Raw genomic sequence first — 18,631 nt, forward strand, 5'->3', positions numbered from 1 at the left:
CTTCGGACATTGTTGTGTACGCGGGCGATTTATTACTATAATCGTATCCGAAGTACACGGATCCGATCGATAACCATTACAAACGACCCGGGATACACAATCGCAACGATTTAGAAAATGATCGATGCCGAAATAATTATTCGTCATTATCCGAGAAACCTGCCGGAAAATTGGATGCTGCCTCTCGCGGCGCGATTTATTATATTTTTCGCTTCGTTTATCGATATTTAAAATAATCGCTCGATAAATTGTTAATTTCTTGTTGTTATATCGTTATATAATAACATGGAACATTGCGCTCTCAAATACCGATTTTATAAAAAGTAGTCGAGCGATCAATTAACTTGACAATGTGTGAGATTCGTTTAGCGAGCATAAATTCGCCAAAACTTGATTAATCAGAAATAAAAGAATCGAAAACAGCTATTAATGTAGCGCTAAGTGCTAGTTATATATATACATATATAAACACTGAAAACTTTTTCTTTTCTCAATCTGAAGTCTCGTCCGTTTCTCCAAAAATTTTTTTCACTTGCAAAAATATATCGTAAAAAAATTTTACGCGACATGATTAGAAAATAATGATTTTTGGAACAAGACGCACGATTCCTTTTTTTTTTTTTATGTGATTTATGTATTCGCGATAACGATGAGGATATTGTAATACAAAAAGCGCTTTGTCTCTTGAGAAAGATCATTAATCTATCAGATCATTTACCTAGAGCTCGATTACTAGAGCTCGATAATATCGTGATAATATTAAGAACATAATCAATAAAAAGAATCGTTGCAGCGTTATTATCCATTATTTATACATTTTGTTTCTTCTTTACTTTTTTTCTCTCTATCTCTATAATTTAAATATATGTGTATATATATATTTTTTTTTTTCATTTTTTTTTTGGCTTAAATTTTTCAAGTTTATATATACTATTTGTAACTATTTAAAAGAGGGGGAAGGAGGGAAAGAGTACACAAAAATTATATTTAGCGTTATACGATAACTCGGAAAGAAGAAAATGATAAGACAGAATATAATATAAGAGAGACAATTTAATATATGCATATATTTCAAGGCAACTTATATCTTAGAGGCAACTTTGTTTCGATTGATCCTCAAAGAGAGGGAAAAATTTTAATTTTAAAACACGCTTCATCCGTTGTTTGATATAGATCTATAGATTGAGCTGTTCTTAAGTCAGTAACCCGAAAGAGAATGTCTCATGTTAAGGACAACGAACTATCATTGTCGGACGAAAATAGACTCCGGAGATGACGAAATGCGTACGCGCGCGCACCCCTTTCGTCAGTTCATTTTTCGCGGTGAAGAATCTTTTTCTTCTAAATGCGAAAGAGGAAATTATTCCGCATTGTCATCACTATAGCTGCCGTTATCGGGATTTCCAACTGTTTGTTGTACCAATGTCCAAAAGACGTAGTGATCGTCATTCACGAATGAAGGTTAACCAAAACATTCCAAGCGGCTGCGAAACAACTTTGAAATTTCTCTGTAGAAACTTTCATGACCAATTATTATATTAAGTTATTTTGAATTATTTAATTGAGAATTATAAAGTCATAAGAATCGTTCAGCAATAAAAACATATTCCCAGTTTACGAGAAAAAAAAACAAAAAAAAAACAGACGAATGAAGTAGCCCCCCGATATTAGAAATAATTAAGTTGTTTTTATAGCATAATGTTTGCACTTTTCTGTTTTTGTTTGCACCCCTCTAATATGAAGTTAGTTTTCCAAAGCTCCTTTTTTTTAAATAATTCTTTTTCTAAAAATGTACAAACGAAAATTCAAACTGCTTTGAAATATGCAAGTCAAAATCTATCGATTAGGGTAATTGAAAATAACTTTTGTAAAAATTGGGGGGCTAACGTGATGTTGCCCCCCCCCCAAAAAAAAAGTTATTTTTGAATAACTTTTTTACTAGAATTTTTTATTTAATTTTTTTTTTAAACTAGAGTTGTGCAAACAAAAATAAAAAAAATGCATTCATGTGCAAACAATGTGCAATCAAATCATGTAAAAAAAACTTGATTATTTCTAATATCGGGGAGCTAACTTTACCCGTTAAAGAAACAGTATGGTGATGAAGACAGCTAGATATTTTTACAATATTTTTACAATGTAAATATACAAGTGCTTGGCATCAAACAAAATGAATTTATGTAAATTATTTATTTAAATAGTCAAAAAATTGTCAAGTCTTTATTTTATTCTTTTTTTAAATGCTTTCTGAATCCATTGTCAATAAATTGTGCATTAGACTTACCCGCGTAAATGTTTCATCATCGTTTGACACGTGCTCCATTAGTTCCAAATAAATATTTAGATTGAGACTTTAGCGAATAATTGAAATCACGTAACGAGAAGTCAAGATATTACAAAGAATGCAAGCAAATCACCGAAAAGTGTATTTAGTTTTAAACAAATTGTTTATTATATTGTAGTCCAACAATGTTGGAGGAAATATTTGCTTATTTTTAGGAATATAAATCAGAATATAAATCTGAAATCTTGTCGCGTAAGTTAACGAGTATTTATGAGATGCAAATGCATGAGTTAATCTACGATACGCGTCTGACAATAGTCAAATAAAAAATTGCTTGATATAAAAACAAACAAATCAAATCTTGCAAAACAGATTCATAAGATTTATTTAAAAAGTGACGAATTTTTATTTTTTTATATTTATGTATTATATATATATTCTTGTCTCATTTAGAGAATCTTTTCTAGCATCGCGATTACATTTATTTAAAAGAAACAATTTATAAATTACAAGTCAATTCAAGAGATAACTGATAAAAATAATAAATAAGCTGCTTGCAATCACACAAGGAAATGACAAAGATTAAAGATTGGCTTGATCACCGAACGAAGGGAGAAACGCGTTTAGTTCAGAAACGAAGCAAGGACGACGAACAGACTAAACGTAGATTCAAATTATCACTGAAGTGACTTCCTCAAAACGAGTAAGGATCTAGCGCGGTTTCACAAGAAAAAGGGTAGGAGGTGAGCGAAGTTCAATCACTAGCATAACGTTGGAGGTGGATCGACAGTTGTCGAAGTCAGGGATGTATTGAGCTTGAGAAAGTCGCCGGTCTAGATAGATTCGATATTCAAGATAGCATTGATATTTTCGCAAGATATCAAAAAAAAAAAGAAGATAACATTATAGAATAATTTTTATATAATCTTAAGCAAGTTGAGGTAAATTGCATATTTTTTCTTTTAATCGTTTAAATTTGTTGATAAGCAATATTAAAAATCGATACTCATTCTCCTATCGCAAAAAAATATCACGAATTATATTAATATGATTGAATTTTCTATGCAAGTTGCTGTAATCATTTTGTAACACAAATATAACAATGACTTATTATTTTATAATAAAGTAATACTGTTCGTCATAGAATTGAGAATTTTATATAAGAATAATTTTTATAATAAAAGGATTTAACGGAGAGTAACGGCGATAATATAATCGAGAAAATTTTCCGTTTGCTTTGAAAATTATAAAGTCCGAGAGCCATCACTGTCGACAAGCGATCGAATCATACAAACGGTCATGCGGCCAAACACCTCCATGCAGCTTTCTAATTGTTCTTCCTGATCGGCTCTTACCGGCAGCACGCGATTATGTAACATGCTGTCATACCGGAGAAAAGTCAGAGAATATTATTCAAGCGTAATAACGATTACGTGGCGCCTGTTGCACGAGACGATTATGGCGAGAAAATCACACGAAATTTCGCGTAGTCCCGGAAAAATCATGGCTTTTTGAAAAATCTCATATATACATTTCGAACATAATTTATTTGACGTCTCCTCATCGTTCCTACAAAACAGCTTTTTTTAAAACGCCGTAACTTTATAGATTTCCTTATTTTCCTCTTCCTCCATAAAAAACAATTTTTCTTCGAGCATGATATTGTATATGTGTGAATAAAGTTGATATAAATAATATATTGACGTTACATAATACAAGATATTTCAAAGAGATGCAACAGGTTATGCTAACGCGCACTTTTAATGTAAATATTAATTCCTGTGAACTGCATATGTAGCTCGAAATGCGAAATATCATTGTTATACGTATTATCGATCGATGTCACTTTATCAGACTCTAATGTCAAACTTCTTATTTTTAATTGCCGCATTTGTTATTCAATTAGCAAAATTATCAAGTATCGCGAAAATCGCAGAATTACGTTTTTTTTTAATTCGACAAACTATCACAAAACTAAATAAAATTGCATCACCGCAAATTAAATTAAAAATGAACTTATAACTAATAGAAATTAACACATAAATTATTAAACTGAATGAAATTAACATACAGGAGGTTTCTAAAGTGATTATTTATTTTGCGAAATAATAGGAATTATAAAAAACATTTTTGAAATAAGACAAAATGAAGATTTGAATATATATATATATACACATACATACATTTATACGAAATACATACTTTACAGACTTAATTGAATTTTTAGTTTCTACGTGGCAATTATCAAAGTCTCTCTACAAATCTCAAAGCGACCAACTGTTTCGCGGAATACGTAAGCAGCACAGCAATTAAACTTTTACAAATACAATAAATTTGTATAACAATGCTATATACCATTATGCTGGAACAACTATTCGAGGGAAAAAAAAAAAAAAAAAACTAATTTCACCAATATATATATATATATGTTAATCACTTTAGAAATATCTATATTATAATGCAAAAAATTAATTTACTTTATAACTTAAACAAATTAATGCAAGATGTCATCATAATGATCATAATCAAAATGTCATTGCATGTAAATCAAGATGGTATCGTAATTAAAATCGATCGTAAAAAAATTTTAAACGACGCGGTGCTACATCAGGAAACGGTGCGAAATGATACATTGCGAGTCGTATCGCGTATGGAAATGAAGTGCAAAGAAGAGGCCGGACCTGGCGGAAGAAGGGAAACGCGAGACGCAAAATTGACGGCGCCAGACGTACGTAAGGCCGAGTTATGTCAAGTTACACAGCGCATTTACTTTCTAATCGGCATCATTACGTGGACTTTCAACGAAGGTATTATGATTGTAATTGCAATAGTGATATTATCGATTACAATAAGAATGTCGCGCGGCCGTAGTTGCGAGATTTGTTAATTAAGGAATTGATCTGATATACGCGTATGTCAATATGATAATGAGGTAACCAAATGCATGGGAAAGTACAATTGCCAAACAACTATGAAGAAAAAAAATGTAAGTCAAAGAAGAACAAGAACTTTATCATATTATCGCACGGCATAAATTTAAAACGTTTGATTAAATAATTCTATCGTTCTAACCTTTCTAACGTATGTTTTAATCGCACATTTTAATCCCAATAATAATGTAAGAATAATTATATTGTAGTAATAATATAATATTATATATAAGATACATAATCTACTTGAAATTCACATTTCTAAATGATCATTAGGATTTCAAGAACATCTGCATTAATACATTGCTATACAGTTACTCGATACAAAATTTGCCTTTGTCATTGTTATTTTTATATTTCCAAGCATTATGATATGCTTCTGAATTACGATTTTATGCCGCGTATTATGTAGCAATGCGAATAAGTATCAGATGTGCAAAGTTCATTCGATTCATTAAGTCTATTGATCGAGCCTCGTCAGCGTGCCACGTAGTTGCTAATTATCTGCTCGATCACTGTCCTAATTAGAGACGTACTTCGTATTCGGAATATATTTATGCCCTGTATTTATGACTCACAATACCGGAAATGACTGACTTTGCAAAAAGTCAATCCTTTTATATGTATTGTAGATAGATAAGGGGGATCTAAATCGCTTTTCTTAATAATCTTCAAAATAGTGGATCTTTAGAAAAATCTTATTGTATAATTTAATTAATTCTAAACAAATTATTAAATTCTAGGAAAACTTATTTTGATTGTTTATTGCAAATATAATTTAAATCTTTGTATTAAGGGACATATAATATTCTCGCGATATGTCGCAATTGCAAATGAGGAAATATAAAATTTATTTACAGAGAAAAAAGAAAATTTCCGAGTAGGTGACATGAAAAGTTGATGTTCTACGTCTATGTAATGCGATTCTATGAATCATTGACAATGACCACGCGCAGTGATTTTCCACATTTCACGATTCAATGAAAATTAAGTGGATTTTTCGCGTCCTGCGAAGAGGAAAATGCTGAAATGTGTAGTCTATTTTTTACATCTCAGAAACCAATCGACGCATGTTCTCCGCACTTGTGAAACATGTTAAATATCAATAATAAATAATGCTTGATGACGATATCCGACTTTACATCGCGGCGCAAGATCACGTAACATCATATATTGTTGCATTACATAGCATAATATATGCAAATTTCTCACATCAGTAAAAGATAAGGTACACAGATTCTTTTAAAACTTCCTTCTTTCTTTTTTCTTTTTGAAATAACTGAAAATGTATTATTTTTTGAAATTTTAAATATATATATATATATATATAAAATACATAATCTTCTTAAAAAGAATACGATCAATTTCACGGATTTATAATTTTCTATGCGTAACTAAAAAGAAAAAATCGTGTGAATGCATTTTAAGAAATGTCGCAATTGCGTGCGCGTGTTCGCACTTGGAATTTTTACACCTACATTTTACGTTGAGTTCGTTCTTGCAACTGACCTGCTTTTCGCGTGGCCATAGATATATTATATATTGTAGATAGAGCTTTGTGTCATCTTTGCCTTGGAGCCGAGATAAGTTTGCCAAGATAAATAGCAGATTTTTCTCTCTTGCACATGCGTATTCGTACATTTTTCTCGGCGGACGCGCATCGTTTGTAAGAACGTGGAATTTGCATTAAAATTTTAAGAAATTTAAGAATTAACAAGTGCGAGAAATTAAATGTAATGTATTTTTATTAAACACGATATCTTCTACATAAAATAAAAGAGATTATTTTCTCGGCCGTCGAGAGAAATGCGCGATTGCACATGCGCGAGGGAGAAAAGTATCTTATTATCATGGCAAACAGTAAAATAGATAAAGCTCTATCTATATATTGTATAATATATCTATGCTTCCGGCACAGCTACAACTACTGTAAGTATATGTGCGATATATAACGAGTACAATCACACGATTTCGCAAACAACAGGAAGCGTTGCTAACGGTGCTATTGACGCTGTTGTTAATTATACTTTAGCTATCGATTAATTCATCGAATCGTAGCCATAGAGCAATTACATATATCATTGTATTATCTGAGAATAGTTTTTTCATTTCCCTTTAACATGCTTGAATTCTATGAATGATTTGATGATACATTGTTTCAAATTCTCACGTTCTAATTTAGCCTGTCACAATTTATTAACACTACTCTAATAATAATTTATTATATTACAGAGCTTTATATTATTTAACGTCAACGTATCCATATGGAAACTTGACTTGACTTTCAAATTGAAAGATTTGCTGATTATTTATGTGCTTATATAATATCTTATATGTATATGTATATGTTTGTGTGTAAAAATGATAATGACATATAACTCTAGTTTCGGAAAAATAAATCGACGTAGCGAGAAATGATTAACGGTAAGTATCAATTATAATCATAATCTTTAATCTTTTCTTTTTTCAAAAATGTTATTTAATGACGGTTATTTAATGACAAGGGGCAAATGTGGTGAGGAACTTGGCGTAAAAGAGCCGCTTGGCAACAGAATTGTATTGAAAAATTTATATGTATATTTTTTTGCCAAGTACTCTGATAAGAATCCATAGAAAATTGTAAGATTTTTCATTAAAACAAATATGAAAATTATTTTTTTTCTGTATCTTTTTTACTCTGTTAAACAAATATTATTTTCGGAATAAACTATTTTTTTTTTTCAAGATTTATTTTAAAATTTACGATCAAAGCAAACAGTTCGATTATAATACTCTAAAAATATATATATATCAAAAAATAATTTTTTATATTGTTATATTGTCTTGTCTATATAATTCATAAGAGAAATAAAATAAAATATTATCAGAATAGAGAAAAGAAAAAGAGCATGTGCTAAAATAAATATATCCTAAACGATTACACTGAATACTGTGCTGAATTTGCGTAATTTATAAAGTGTTAGCCTTTATCAATTTGAATCTCTTAATTTCAAAAGTGTCGTATTTATCTCGCCGTTTGTCTCATATTTTTCACCCCTCCGTTCCACGCGAAATTATGTCTCAGTTATGTCTCTGACTCACCACGTATTTTACCAGTGTACGAATAATATTAGAACACGATATAGAGAATCCAGTGCGATCTGCTTCTCGAATGTTGACGCGACACAAGGGAAGATCGCGAAGCAATATTTGAATTTAACGGATACTTTATACCCTCCCTATTTTTCATCGATTTGTTTTTAAATACATTTTTTACATAAATATATTTACATCATATATATATATTTTTTTTTTTAATATAAAGAATGCTATCACGCATACGCACATACACCCACACATATACGCACAATAGAGGTAACAATTTTAAAATATTGATATCATAATAATATAAATATAACTAAGAAAATATATTGTAATTTCATCTCACATATGTATATGTATTAATTTAATATGTTTATCAATTACTTAAGCAGTAAAGTATCAATATTGAATTTTAATAATTTTTAATATTATAATTTTTAATTTTAACAATGAGCTACTTGATTTTAATTGATATTTGTTTCATCCAGTTTGAATATCAATTTTAAATCGAATAGATTTTTCCTGACACAGTATTGAGTTATTCACTATTTTTGCACTTTGTACAATACGTGCATTCGGTTTTTCTCTCTCATTCCATAGCAGCATGTTTGTACGCTCTTTAAAAGGTACTGCTAAGAGAGTCCGATCGGAGTTCTTCCAGAACAAAGTATGTATCGGGAGAAAATAACTCTCTCGATTCACACTTATTCGAGGAAGGAGAAATAATGGAGTGCAAGAGGGTCGGCTTTCGACCTCGGAATCCTCTCTCGGAAGTTAAATAAATATTCACAGTCAGTCCAGAAATCCTGAGCACTTGACGCACGCTGAATGTTTTCAAACCCGATCCGAATACGGGGCTGCGTCACGTCCGCTGCTTGGATTTCATTTAGGAACAAAGACATCGCTAAACGTTAATGATTCAAAGCTTAGTCCAAGGAAGTAGTGAGTTTTTTGGGGAAAAACTCTGATTTGAAACGATTAATTGAATAGTTAGGAAGCCATTTAAGTCTAAATATGTGAAAAATTCGAAATTATTGAATTTCGATTATGAATTTAACAAATACAAGTTATATATATATATATATATATATATTTTATTTTTATGCACATTATATATAATATTGTAAATAATATTATAATGCAACGAATATATCAATTTAATTTTTAAATCAATGAACGGATATTTTTCTCTTATTATTATTATTATTGCTGTTTTCCTCGTTTACTTACCTTTTTTTATCGATTTATATCTGTAAGGTGGAATTATGGAGACTTAAATGTCAATTGCCAATGAAGTGATTATCATAAAGTCACGTCATGTGAAAGCATATGATTACATTCTAATAAGGCAAATGACAAGAGATGGGGCACGTGAAAAAAGCAAGTCGAACAAAAAAAAACAATACGGAAAAACATGATGGCTTGTCAGGCGCAATATCAAGGTATACTTAAACCCTCTTGCGATTACGACGAGTCGATTATACTGACAATGAGCTTGTAACGCGACTGGGAGAGAGACCGTGCTTTGTTCGCTGCAGCGAAAATACTTTATAGAGATAGTATTGTAGAATACGAAAATGGAAAATGGAAGTCCTTATCGATCTTTTTGCACTGCGTCTCAGAAGCCATTATAGGCTACAATGTAGCCAACTCCTATAGTCTCATCGTCAGATTCTCGAAATTACATATTGCGCGGGATCGTGGAATTTAAATTCTATGCGAGATTGAGCTTACATTTGCATGATTTAGAAATGATTGCTATATAACGCGATCGCCATTGTTCCTTATACAACTTGAATTTCAAAAATATTGTGCATTTATCTAAAAGACATCGTATTTTTTCAGATGTCTTTTCTCAGATATTTGTGTCTTCTTTTTAAACGCCTTTCGTTACATCAAATATATTTTCGCGATTTGATTCAAGAAACGAAACGTTCTACTAATCACGAAACGAGAGCAAAGATTTGGCTTGCCTCGCGTGAGATTAATAGTGCGTTATCGGTATTTATTTTCGTCACTCAAATTTAATTTTTTTTCATAATTTTCAGTCTAAAAAATGTGTACAAGTGTAAAAATATTTTTGCAAAACACCCTATTATATAATATATATTTACTATTTTATAAACAATAAAATAAAAAAATGATTAAATTTTTTTGGATACGTATATATGTATGTATGTACGTATGTATGTACGTACGTATGTATATACATATATGTTTAAATTAAAATTTTTAAAGATATCTCGCGGAAGCATGGTCTCGAGATTTCTGACATCGGAAACGGAGTCAAGTTGCAAATTGGTGCCAACCTTGGAGCTGTCATGAGTGCGTTACGCAATTGTACGTATATACGTGTGTGTGACTGCGTTAAACGCGCTGTTGGTAGTTCGACAACTGTATCATCTTGCGTAATAGTATCACGTCACGCCGGATCGATTTAAAAAAATCGCGCTCTACGATATGACCAGTTTTAACGTTGACCGGTTGCCGACCAGTCTTGATTGCGTTAATTATACTAACCATACGAAATTAAACGTGATCGCGTTCGAGCAATGAAATAATTGCGAGCGAGCGCATGTTTCTTTTCTCGACAGACAATCATGTGACAACGACGATCATTGAACAAGATACTATTGTGAATTATGATGTTTTTGCTTTAACGCAAAATAAGAGAATCGATTTTATTTTTCGAATTAGTAACCAGTTAATATATCAATTCTAATCTGTGTAACGATGATAACGCAGATCCTCCATTGGCAATCCCGCCCGTTGAAAGGTCAGGGGTCCGCTGGATTTTTACACTTTTGCCGATTGAGTGGTTCATTTCAGGAGCTATTTTAATCATTCTGTATATCAACGCGCTCGATCGCCTGTGTTGACTGACTTTATAAATAGACTTTGTTAGGTGGATCGAGATCCTAATGTCGTTCGCGCGTACTCCAAGTCGTTAATAAATATCACGCTTTTTGCATCAGTAAGCGAATTAATTGCCAATCAAGTCTAATTTTCACTTGGAATGTACGACTTATGCAAGATATGTCAATGGTCGATTCATTTATGTTAATTATATTTTGGACGTTTATACGCGTATCAAACTATCAGTGCAACAAATAAATTCAAATTTATCGAAAATGTATATTCTTATCATATCGAATTAATTAAATTATATTATACATGAGAGAAATTTTATACAATTGGATCTTTACTCGATACGATTCCATGCGACTCGATAACCCTAACAATCATCCGATTAGATAGATTGACTCCCGTGAACGATAAACAAACACTTTTACCCAACAGCTTATAAGAGGAAAATCAAAACTGCAAGGAAATAATATGCATTTTCCATTCGTCGAAAGACACTCTATGGCCTAATTTGCACCGATACACGTTACTTTAAAGTACTAAGTACTACATTGGCCAATCATAATCATTCCTTTAAACAATGGAACGGCTGATATTAGACAATATAGTTTAGTACGTATTTATTAATTATCGGTATTCCATTTATTATTGTGTTACCGAATAATTATAGTTTCATAATTCATAATTACATCTCTGATTCTTCAACTTTCGTTCGTGAATAATAATCGATCAAGTACAATGAATAAAACATGACCTGATGATATACTTTTTACTTTCTCTCTCTCTCTCTCTCTAACGACATAAAAACATGTACATATCATGTATCCGCGCATATACAAACACGTACAATGATCTCAAATGCAATGGCATCAAATGCGCGACAGCAGTTTAGGTAAACTTGCGGATGAGTAAATATATCCTATCATCCGCGAAGTCGATTCTCGAATTAGATTTCTCGAACACGAGCGGCGACGATCGATCCCGCAATTTATGATGGAAGTTACCTGTAGGAAATTCTCGTTAAATATCACGCTCGCGCGGCAACGTCTCGCCAATTTACTAACGAGTATTAATAGTCGCCCGACACACCGAGCTAGCACCCCCTCAAAGTTATAAATACGTACGGCATAGAAAAAAACGTTAAATTTCATTAATCTCTCCGCCGCGGCGCTGTTGTTTTGTGATTTCGATAAATATTTACGAATATAGATTATGCACGCGGTAACGTGCCTCAAGTACTCATTGACACGAATAAATACATTTTTATTGCGCCAAGAGTATACGATAAAACAATGTGTGAACAATTTCAAAACAATATAAAGGGTTAATGAGAAAATAAAGCATTTCTCTTATTGCGTCTTACCAATTTTAATAAGCAGTTTGAATTACTTCTAGACTTGGCCAAAAATTTGGAAAAAATTGATACACGTTAATTAAATTTATATATAACATGAATAATGAAAAAAAAACAACAAGATTATACTAATTAAGAGAAAAAGAAATCCACAAATATAATTTTTCCAAAAGTTAATTTTTCTTCGTATAAGAGAGATATCTTTGTCTCTATAATAAGAAATATTTTTTTTTTGCGATAATAAATCAAAAAAGATGTATAAGTATAATGGACATAAATAGCCAGACTTTAAGAATAGATTTTAATTGTAAAGATGAGAGAAAATTACAAATTTAAATGATATAGGGCAGAGTCGTCTCTTTATACATCGCCAAGTTTAAAATGCGAAAAATTCTAACAAAATTTCTACATCCATTGTATTGCTATAATTTTTAAATATTGAAAATCATCGTTTTAGACGTCGATAAGACATTTTTGCATATTTCACATAAATATCATATCATTAAAAATATTTTCGTATGTGAATATATCAAGCAAATACCTCGATATCTCTTAACGATGAAAAAGATATCAAAAAGCGCGATCAAATATATAAGAGAAAGATAGGCTAAGGTAGCTTAATTAAGTTAGGTCTTAAAAATTTTGTCCCAATAATAAATCGACGCGATTATGAACTGTATTGGAGAATATATACAATACTTTTAATTTTTACTTTCTTGCCTATTCATACTGATCTTATCCAAGCATAATTGATCGCCGTCACTGTTGCACGCATGCGAAATATTTCGCATTCGTTTCATTTGTGTGCCTATAAATTTGCGATTTTTTATTTTTATTTTATTTTTTTTTTTTTTTTTAATTGCGGAAATAATGATATTTTGATGACGTCACCCGTTCGTGCGTACATCCCGCTCTGTACATCGTTTATAAATTGTCGACTGGACACTATAGGTCTATATAGGTGAACTGTGGGATACCTTGTACACACAAATCGCTCGTGTTTACGCATCGTTTACGTCGTTCAGTATCGAACGCGTCCTGCCGCGTCGAGAGCGGGAGAGACGCAACACCCGATTTCATCAATAAGCCGCGCAACATCGAGATTTCGTGTTGGTCAATCGATGCGCCGGTGATGGCCACATCGAATTTTCAACTGCTCCGTGTTATTTCGACGCTTTTCACGCTTTACACGCGCGCGTGATACGTGCCAAGTCGAGAGGCAAACGTATACGAAGGGTCGCCCGACCAGTCGACCACGCAGATTCAACCGTAAGCACGTCTATGGACGTCCAGCTACTAAATATAACTGCCGTTTGCCGCGGCTATTTCCTACCCGAGAGATAAACGCGAGACAAGAGGAAAGAAAAGCACGCGCGTCCCTTTCTTTCGCCAAAGGAACTGCATCTCTCTCTAAGATTTTTACCACGATGTTATTATCAGCGCTTATCGCGATGATAAGCTAATCTCAAGTGTGAGTCGACTCCCGCGTCTGCAATTTCAGCACTCGTCTTGATAAAGGATAATGAGACGACTATTTAATTCAAACAAGTCGGTTACGAATGTGATTTCACAAGTTTTCTCTCTCTGAGGAAATCCACGAATATTACGAATAGTAATAAATAATAACAATAATAACAACTGAATTGAAAATAATGAATTCATACGATACGAATCTTGTAACTGATTGTAAAATTATATCCGTTTCTTTATTCTCAGAAACACAATTATTTACAAATTTATATAGGTAATTTTTGGACTTTGTAAAATCGCAGTCTTCTACTTACATCTATTGTTATCAATATCGTATACAGGATGTTTTGTTTTAAAGATATTTTCGCTAAAAATGGACTTTTAAAATAATTAAAGAATCTGTCATTAAAAATAAATAATAGATAGAAATGAAAATTAATAAATATATATAGATGTACAATAAAAAATACATTTATTGAAAATTCCCAAATTCTATGTATGGTATTTCTCTAATAGAATTTATCAAATTGCGCGCTCACCGCGATATTTCGAGTTCGTTACAGATTATTACAGGATTAACCGTGCGAAATATTTCAAATCGCACACGCAAACAGAATACCGTTAAAGACAATCTTTTAGCACAGTCTGTTAACGGGCAGCGCGAGGAAAGACGAATGAAATGTCGGTAGGAAAATGCGAGAAGATCGCGAGAAAACTTTCGATACCATTGCTCGCCAAGTTGTTTCACGGAGAGCATTCGAACGCCGATAAAATCGTCGGAGAAAACCGGAAAGGAACAGCCTTGCGAGTATTCAAGGTCTTGGGTATTACCAGCTTGGAAATTACACAAGACACATAATGATAAGTATGTAACGACAGAATCTGGTGTAGGAAAGTTTCAGCAGAAAATTGATTTTTGCGCTTGCGACGAAAGTATCACATTGCGGTGTCAATTACATTTGTATATAATAAAGGATGAAAAATGTGTGAATGACGCTGAGATTGAAAATAAACAATGAGATCTTATTCTTTCGTATATCTCGCGAATAAATCTTTTAGCTTAAAGAATAATAAAATCTTAATTTTAATTTTGATCAAAGAAAGGAGATAAAAATTGAAAAATTGATAAACTTAAATTCGACTACGGTTTCTCAAAGAATTAAAATTCGATTTATCCATGCCGAAACGTATCGGATCAATTTTTAATTGATAATTGATAATTCTTATCGAATATTAAATTTAAGTAAATTGATTGAATTAACCCAACACCGCAAACTTTCTCGGGCTATTTGCATACATTCCCATAGCAACGAACTAACGATCAGGCAGCGAAATTTCGAAATTGCGCTCGACAAGCCTGCGCGTTCGCCATTTCTCTTTCATAAGCTCTGCGACGCCGTCTAGAACATAACTGTGAGCTGCGAATATTTATCCTAAATTCGTGCGCCAACGCGGAAGCGTAATCGCACAATATTTTAATCGGAATTTTAGCTGTCTTTGTCTATTTGACACAATATCCAAATATATTACTTTATTTAGTTTATATGGACAGAGATAACAAAAAAAAAACTATACTTATTTCCAAGCCTCCCCCCCCCCTCCCCCTTCCTCTGTTTGTTTACTTTATATCTTCAACTTCCAACTGCCTTTAATGTACGGTTCAAGCCGATTATTTATATATAATTTTACATATCATTTCTGCTAATTTATCTATGTATTGTATATATTGAAATTATAAAATATTACGTTTATTAAATTTAAGTTATACTTAGATAAGAGCATAGTGCGCGCGACTAGAGACATATTTAATAAACGAATATTAAAACTTGTGAAATAATTTACTAGCGTAAAAGCGCGATCGCGATCGAACGAAGGTTCAGTTTTCGATCGTCGGTGGCAATATTTTTCTCGGTCGCGAAATGAAAGCTTAGGTGGGGTATCGAAAACGCTACATTGTTATATGCCGCGACCTTTAAAAGGTCAGAGCTCGTCTGCTCCGGTAAAGCGAAAGAGAATAAAGTTTCGAATATACAATAGAATAAATAGTTTTGTCGTACACCATAATCATAGCGAAACAAAATTTAATAATCGAGAGATAGGGCAGCCCAATGTGTTTCCCTTTGAAATATTGCCGCGATTGTATCGAGAGACGGATATCCAAGATAAGTAATATATATTTAAAAATATTTTAGCACAGCAACTGCGTGTGAAACCGCAAAATATTTTCAATTCCATCTCGGTCGCGTATCGAACAAAGTAATCGCCGATTCTATACGAAGAAAATGTGCAACTCGCACGATAGCCGCGATGTTGTAGGATCAAATATGAATCATGCGGTAATTTATATAGAGGCTTCGTATAATATCGTATACGTTCAGCGCATTCGAAAACATCGCATCTGCAGGCGGCGACCTCGAGAAATACGAATAAAGCACCGAAAACCACCATAGTAATGTTGCACTCGGAAAAAACGAGAAGTTTCCAGTTCTTTTCGCTTCCAATATCACACTTATGCCACGTGCTATTTATGGAACCTCCGGTAGTGGCCGGAAGTTCTTTGGGTAAGGGGCGAAATTCCACGTTTATTGGATAAAATCCACGCTAAGAGTAAAAATTGATATTTTTGGGAAAAAAATTCGGCACAGAAAGTAATTTATGAAAAAGGTTAAAATAAATAGAAAAAATATTTTTATTTATATTCGTCAATTAAGAGGGTGTTTTCTAATTTAAACTTTATTCAAAATATAAAATTCATAAGAAGATTAGGAAGCGATGTAAAAAATAATCAGTCTTTTCGTTACACGATGTTGAATAACGCGAGTCAGATCTATGCGGATAAAAATTTTTAATTCCGTTACTGTCGTATTTTTCTTAGTAAACTAAAAATTAATATAGGATTTAGTACTATTTATATCTCCGTAAAATAAAAGTTCGAAATTTACTATGGTGTTTTCCACTCACTGGATTTTTCCGGCTTACCCTGGTTTCTCCAGGCATCGGAGAAACCGGGCGAGCCGCATATTCCATGGCGAAGATAAAGCAATCGTGCGCCGCTGAGCAAATTTTTACCGTTGTCGCGCAGATGAAAACAGCGGATTATCTTGACGCATTTGTGACGTGAAATTTTCAAGCCGTCCAGATCGTATCGGTTTTGTAAGTTCGGCCGCTACGTACACGGAAATATCCATCGCGACGATGCGTCGAGAACCATTACGTGCCAACGGAGTGCAGGAGTACTCACCTTGAGACGTTTGAGCTTGCCGTCCCTCGCAGCGTTGTACACCACGCTCTTAAAATCCATTTTCACATACTCTGGAGCCTACGTCGCGTCCGCTAGGCAGCCTTCCCTTTGTCGCACGGATACGCGTATTTCCTCTCGTCGTCGACGTTGACGTCGTTGATGTCGCGATGTCGTCGACACCCCGAAGACTGATCCGTTCGTGGAGCGGCGCTTCCTCCGCTTCCCTCCCACCACTTACTGTAAGGCGGTAAGACGAAAGAGAAAAAAAAACCGCGTTGGCGAGTTCGCGTGACTTCCGCTCGTGAAAACGTACGTTTGGAGCGCGAGGAAAATTGTCGGAAGATTGACAGAACGATTATGTACGCGCGCGAAGAATCGATCTAAACAAGCGAAAGAGGAGGATGAAACAGTCGCGCTCGGTCCGTGTATCCGTTCGTTCACTCGTCAGGTGGCGGTAGCAACCTGATTCGCTCGACGGCTCGTAAACGACTGAGCATCGAGCTCGCGCTGCCAATTGCCAACCGCACGCAGATCAATCGCCAGTCGATACCAGCTGTGCGCTGTGCGCTCTCGGCTCTCGGCTCTCGGTTCCGATGACGCTGGAGCGCATGCGCCACGACGCCGTTAACGCATGCGCCGCGACGCCGGGCGCAACTCAATCCCCGGCGTCTGGCGTCGCATTCCAGATTTCCAGGTACAATGTATATACATGTTTCGTTCCTTCCTCTGTCGAATTGGCACGAAAGAGGAATTTTCTCCATTCTTTTCGCGCTCGGGGCGCTGTACCGCAAGGAAGTTACCGCGATGCCGGACATTCGTCTGCGTCTCGTTACCGACAGAGTGCGCTGCTCGACGTATTGCGTCCCGACGCCGATAGAACGCGCCATCCGATGATTTCGAAGTGATTAAAGTTTCGGAAACGGGTGAAGAATGCAGAACGTTCTCTCGATTTTAAATTCCTCATTAATTATTGAATTCTTATGAAGATCTTGGGGTAGATCTTGCAAAAGAAGATATTATATATGCCAAGCGTTATTATCCAATTTTCCAAATACATTTACTCTAGTCTTATATACAAAGCGAATAGAAAAAAAGCGCGTTGTACGTAACGGAAAATTTAAATTTTTATTCCCCGTGGATAAATTCGTAAGGCTTCAAATCGTTTTCTCGTAATGGTCTCCAATCATTCTTGAAAATTTCACTCTGGAATGTCGCCAAGGGATTTAATATTTTTTTTTGACCATTTTCCGCAGCGATTAAAATACTAACGGAATAACGCGCAACGAGGAATTGTCATAAAATTTGTAACGAGTCAACCAGATTAGTAGTTTTTTTTTTATCTTTAGCTTCTCCTATTTTGATACAATCTACATACTTCCTGTAAAAAGTGAGTTATCGCGAAACGA

At 33.7% G+C, this 18,631-nt stretch overlaps 1 protein-coding gene across 1 annotated transcript in view; it reads right to left on the bottom strand.

Moving 5' to 3' along the window:
• Positions 1-18,249, bottom strand: part of LOC138940936 (protein fem-1 homolog CG6966) — a 27,376-nt gene extending 9,127 nt beyond the window's left edge. Inside the window, exon 1 of the mRNA XM_070310158.1 lies at positions 17,226-18,249. Within this exon, the coding sequence (XP_070166259.1) occupies positions 17,226-17,285 (60 nt within the window). The 5' untranslated portion in view covers positions 17,286-18,249. The remainder of the gene's footprint in view (positions 1-17,225) is intronic.
• Positions 18,250-18,631: the final 382 nt, after the last annotated feature.

This window comes from Polyergus mexicanus, unplaced genomic scaffold, assembly GCF_030449975.1.
Source record: "Polyergus mexicanus isolate NDT 795.1 unplaced genomic scaffold, iyPolMexi1.0 SCAF_2, whole genome shotgun sequence".
In the NCBI taxonomy this organism is placed as follows: Eukaryota; Metazoa; Arthropoda; class Insecta; order Hymenoptera; family Formicidae; genus Polyergus; species Polyergus mexicanus.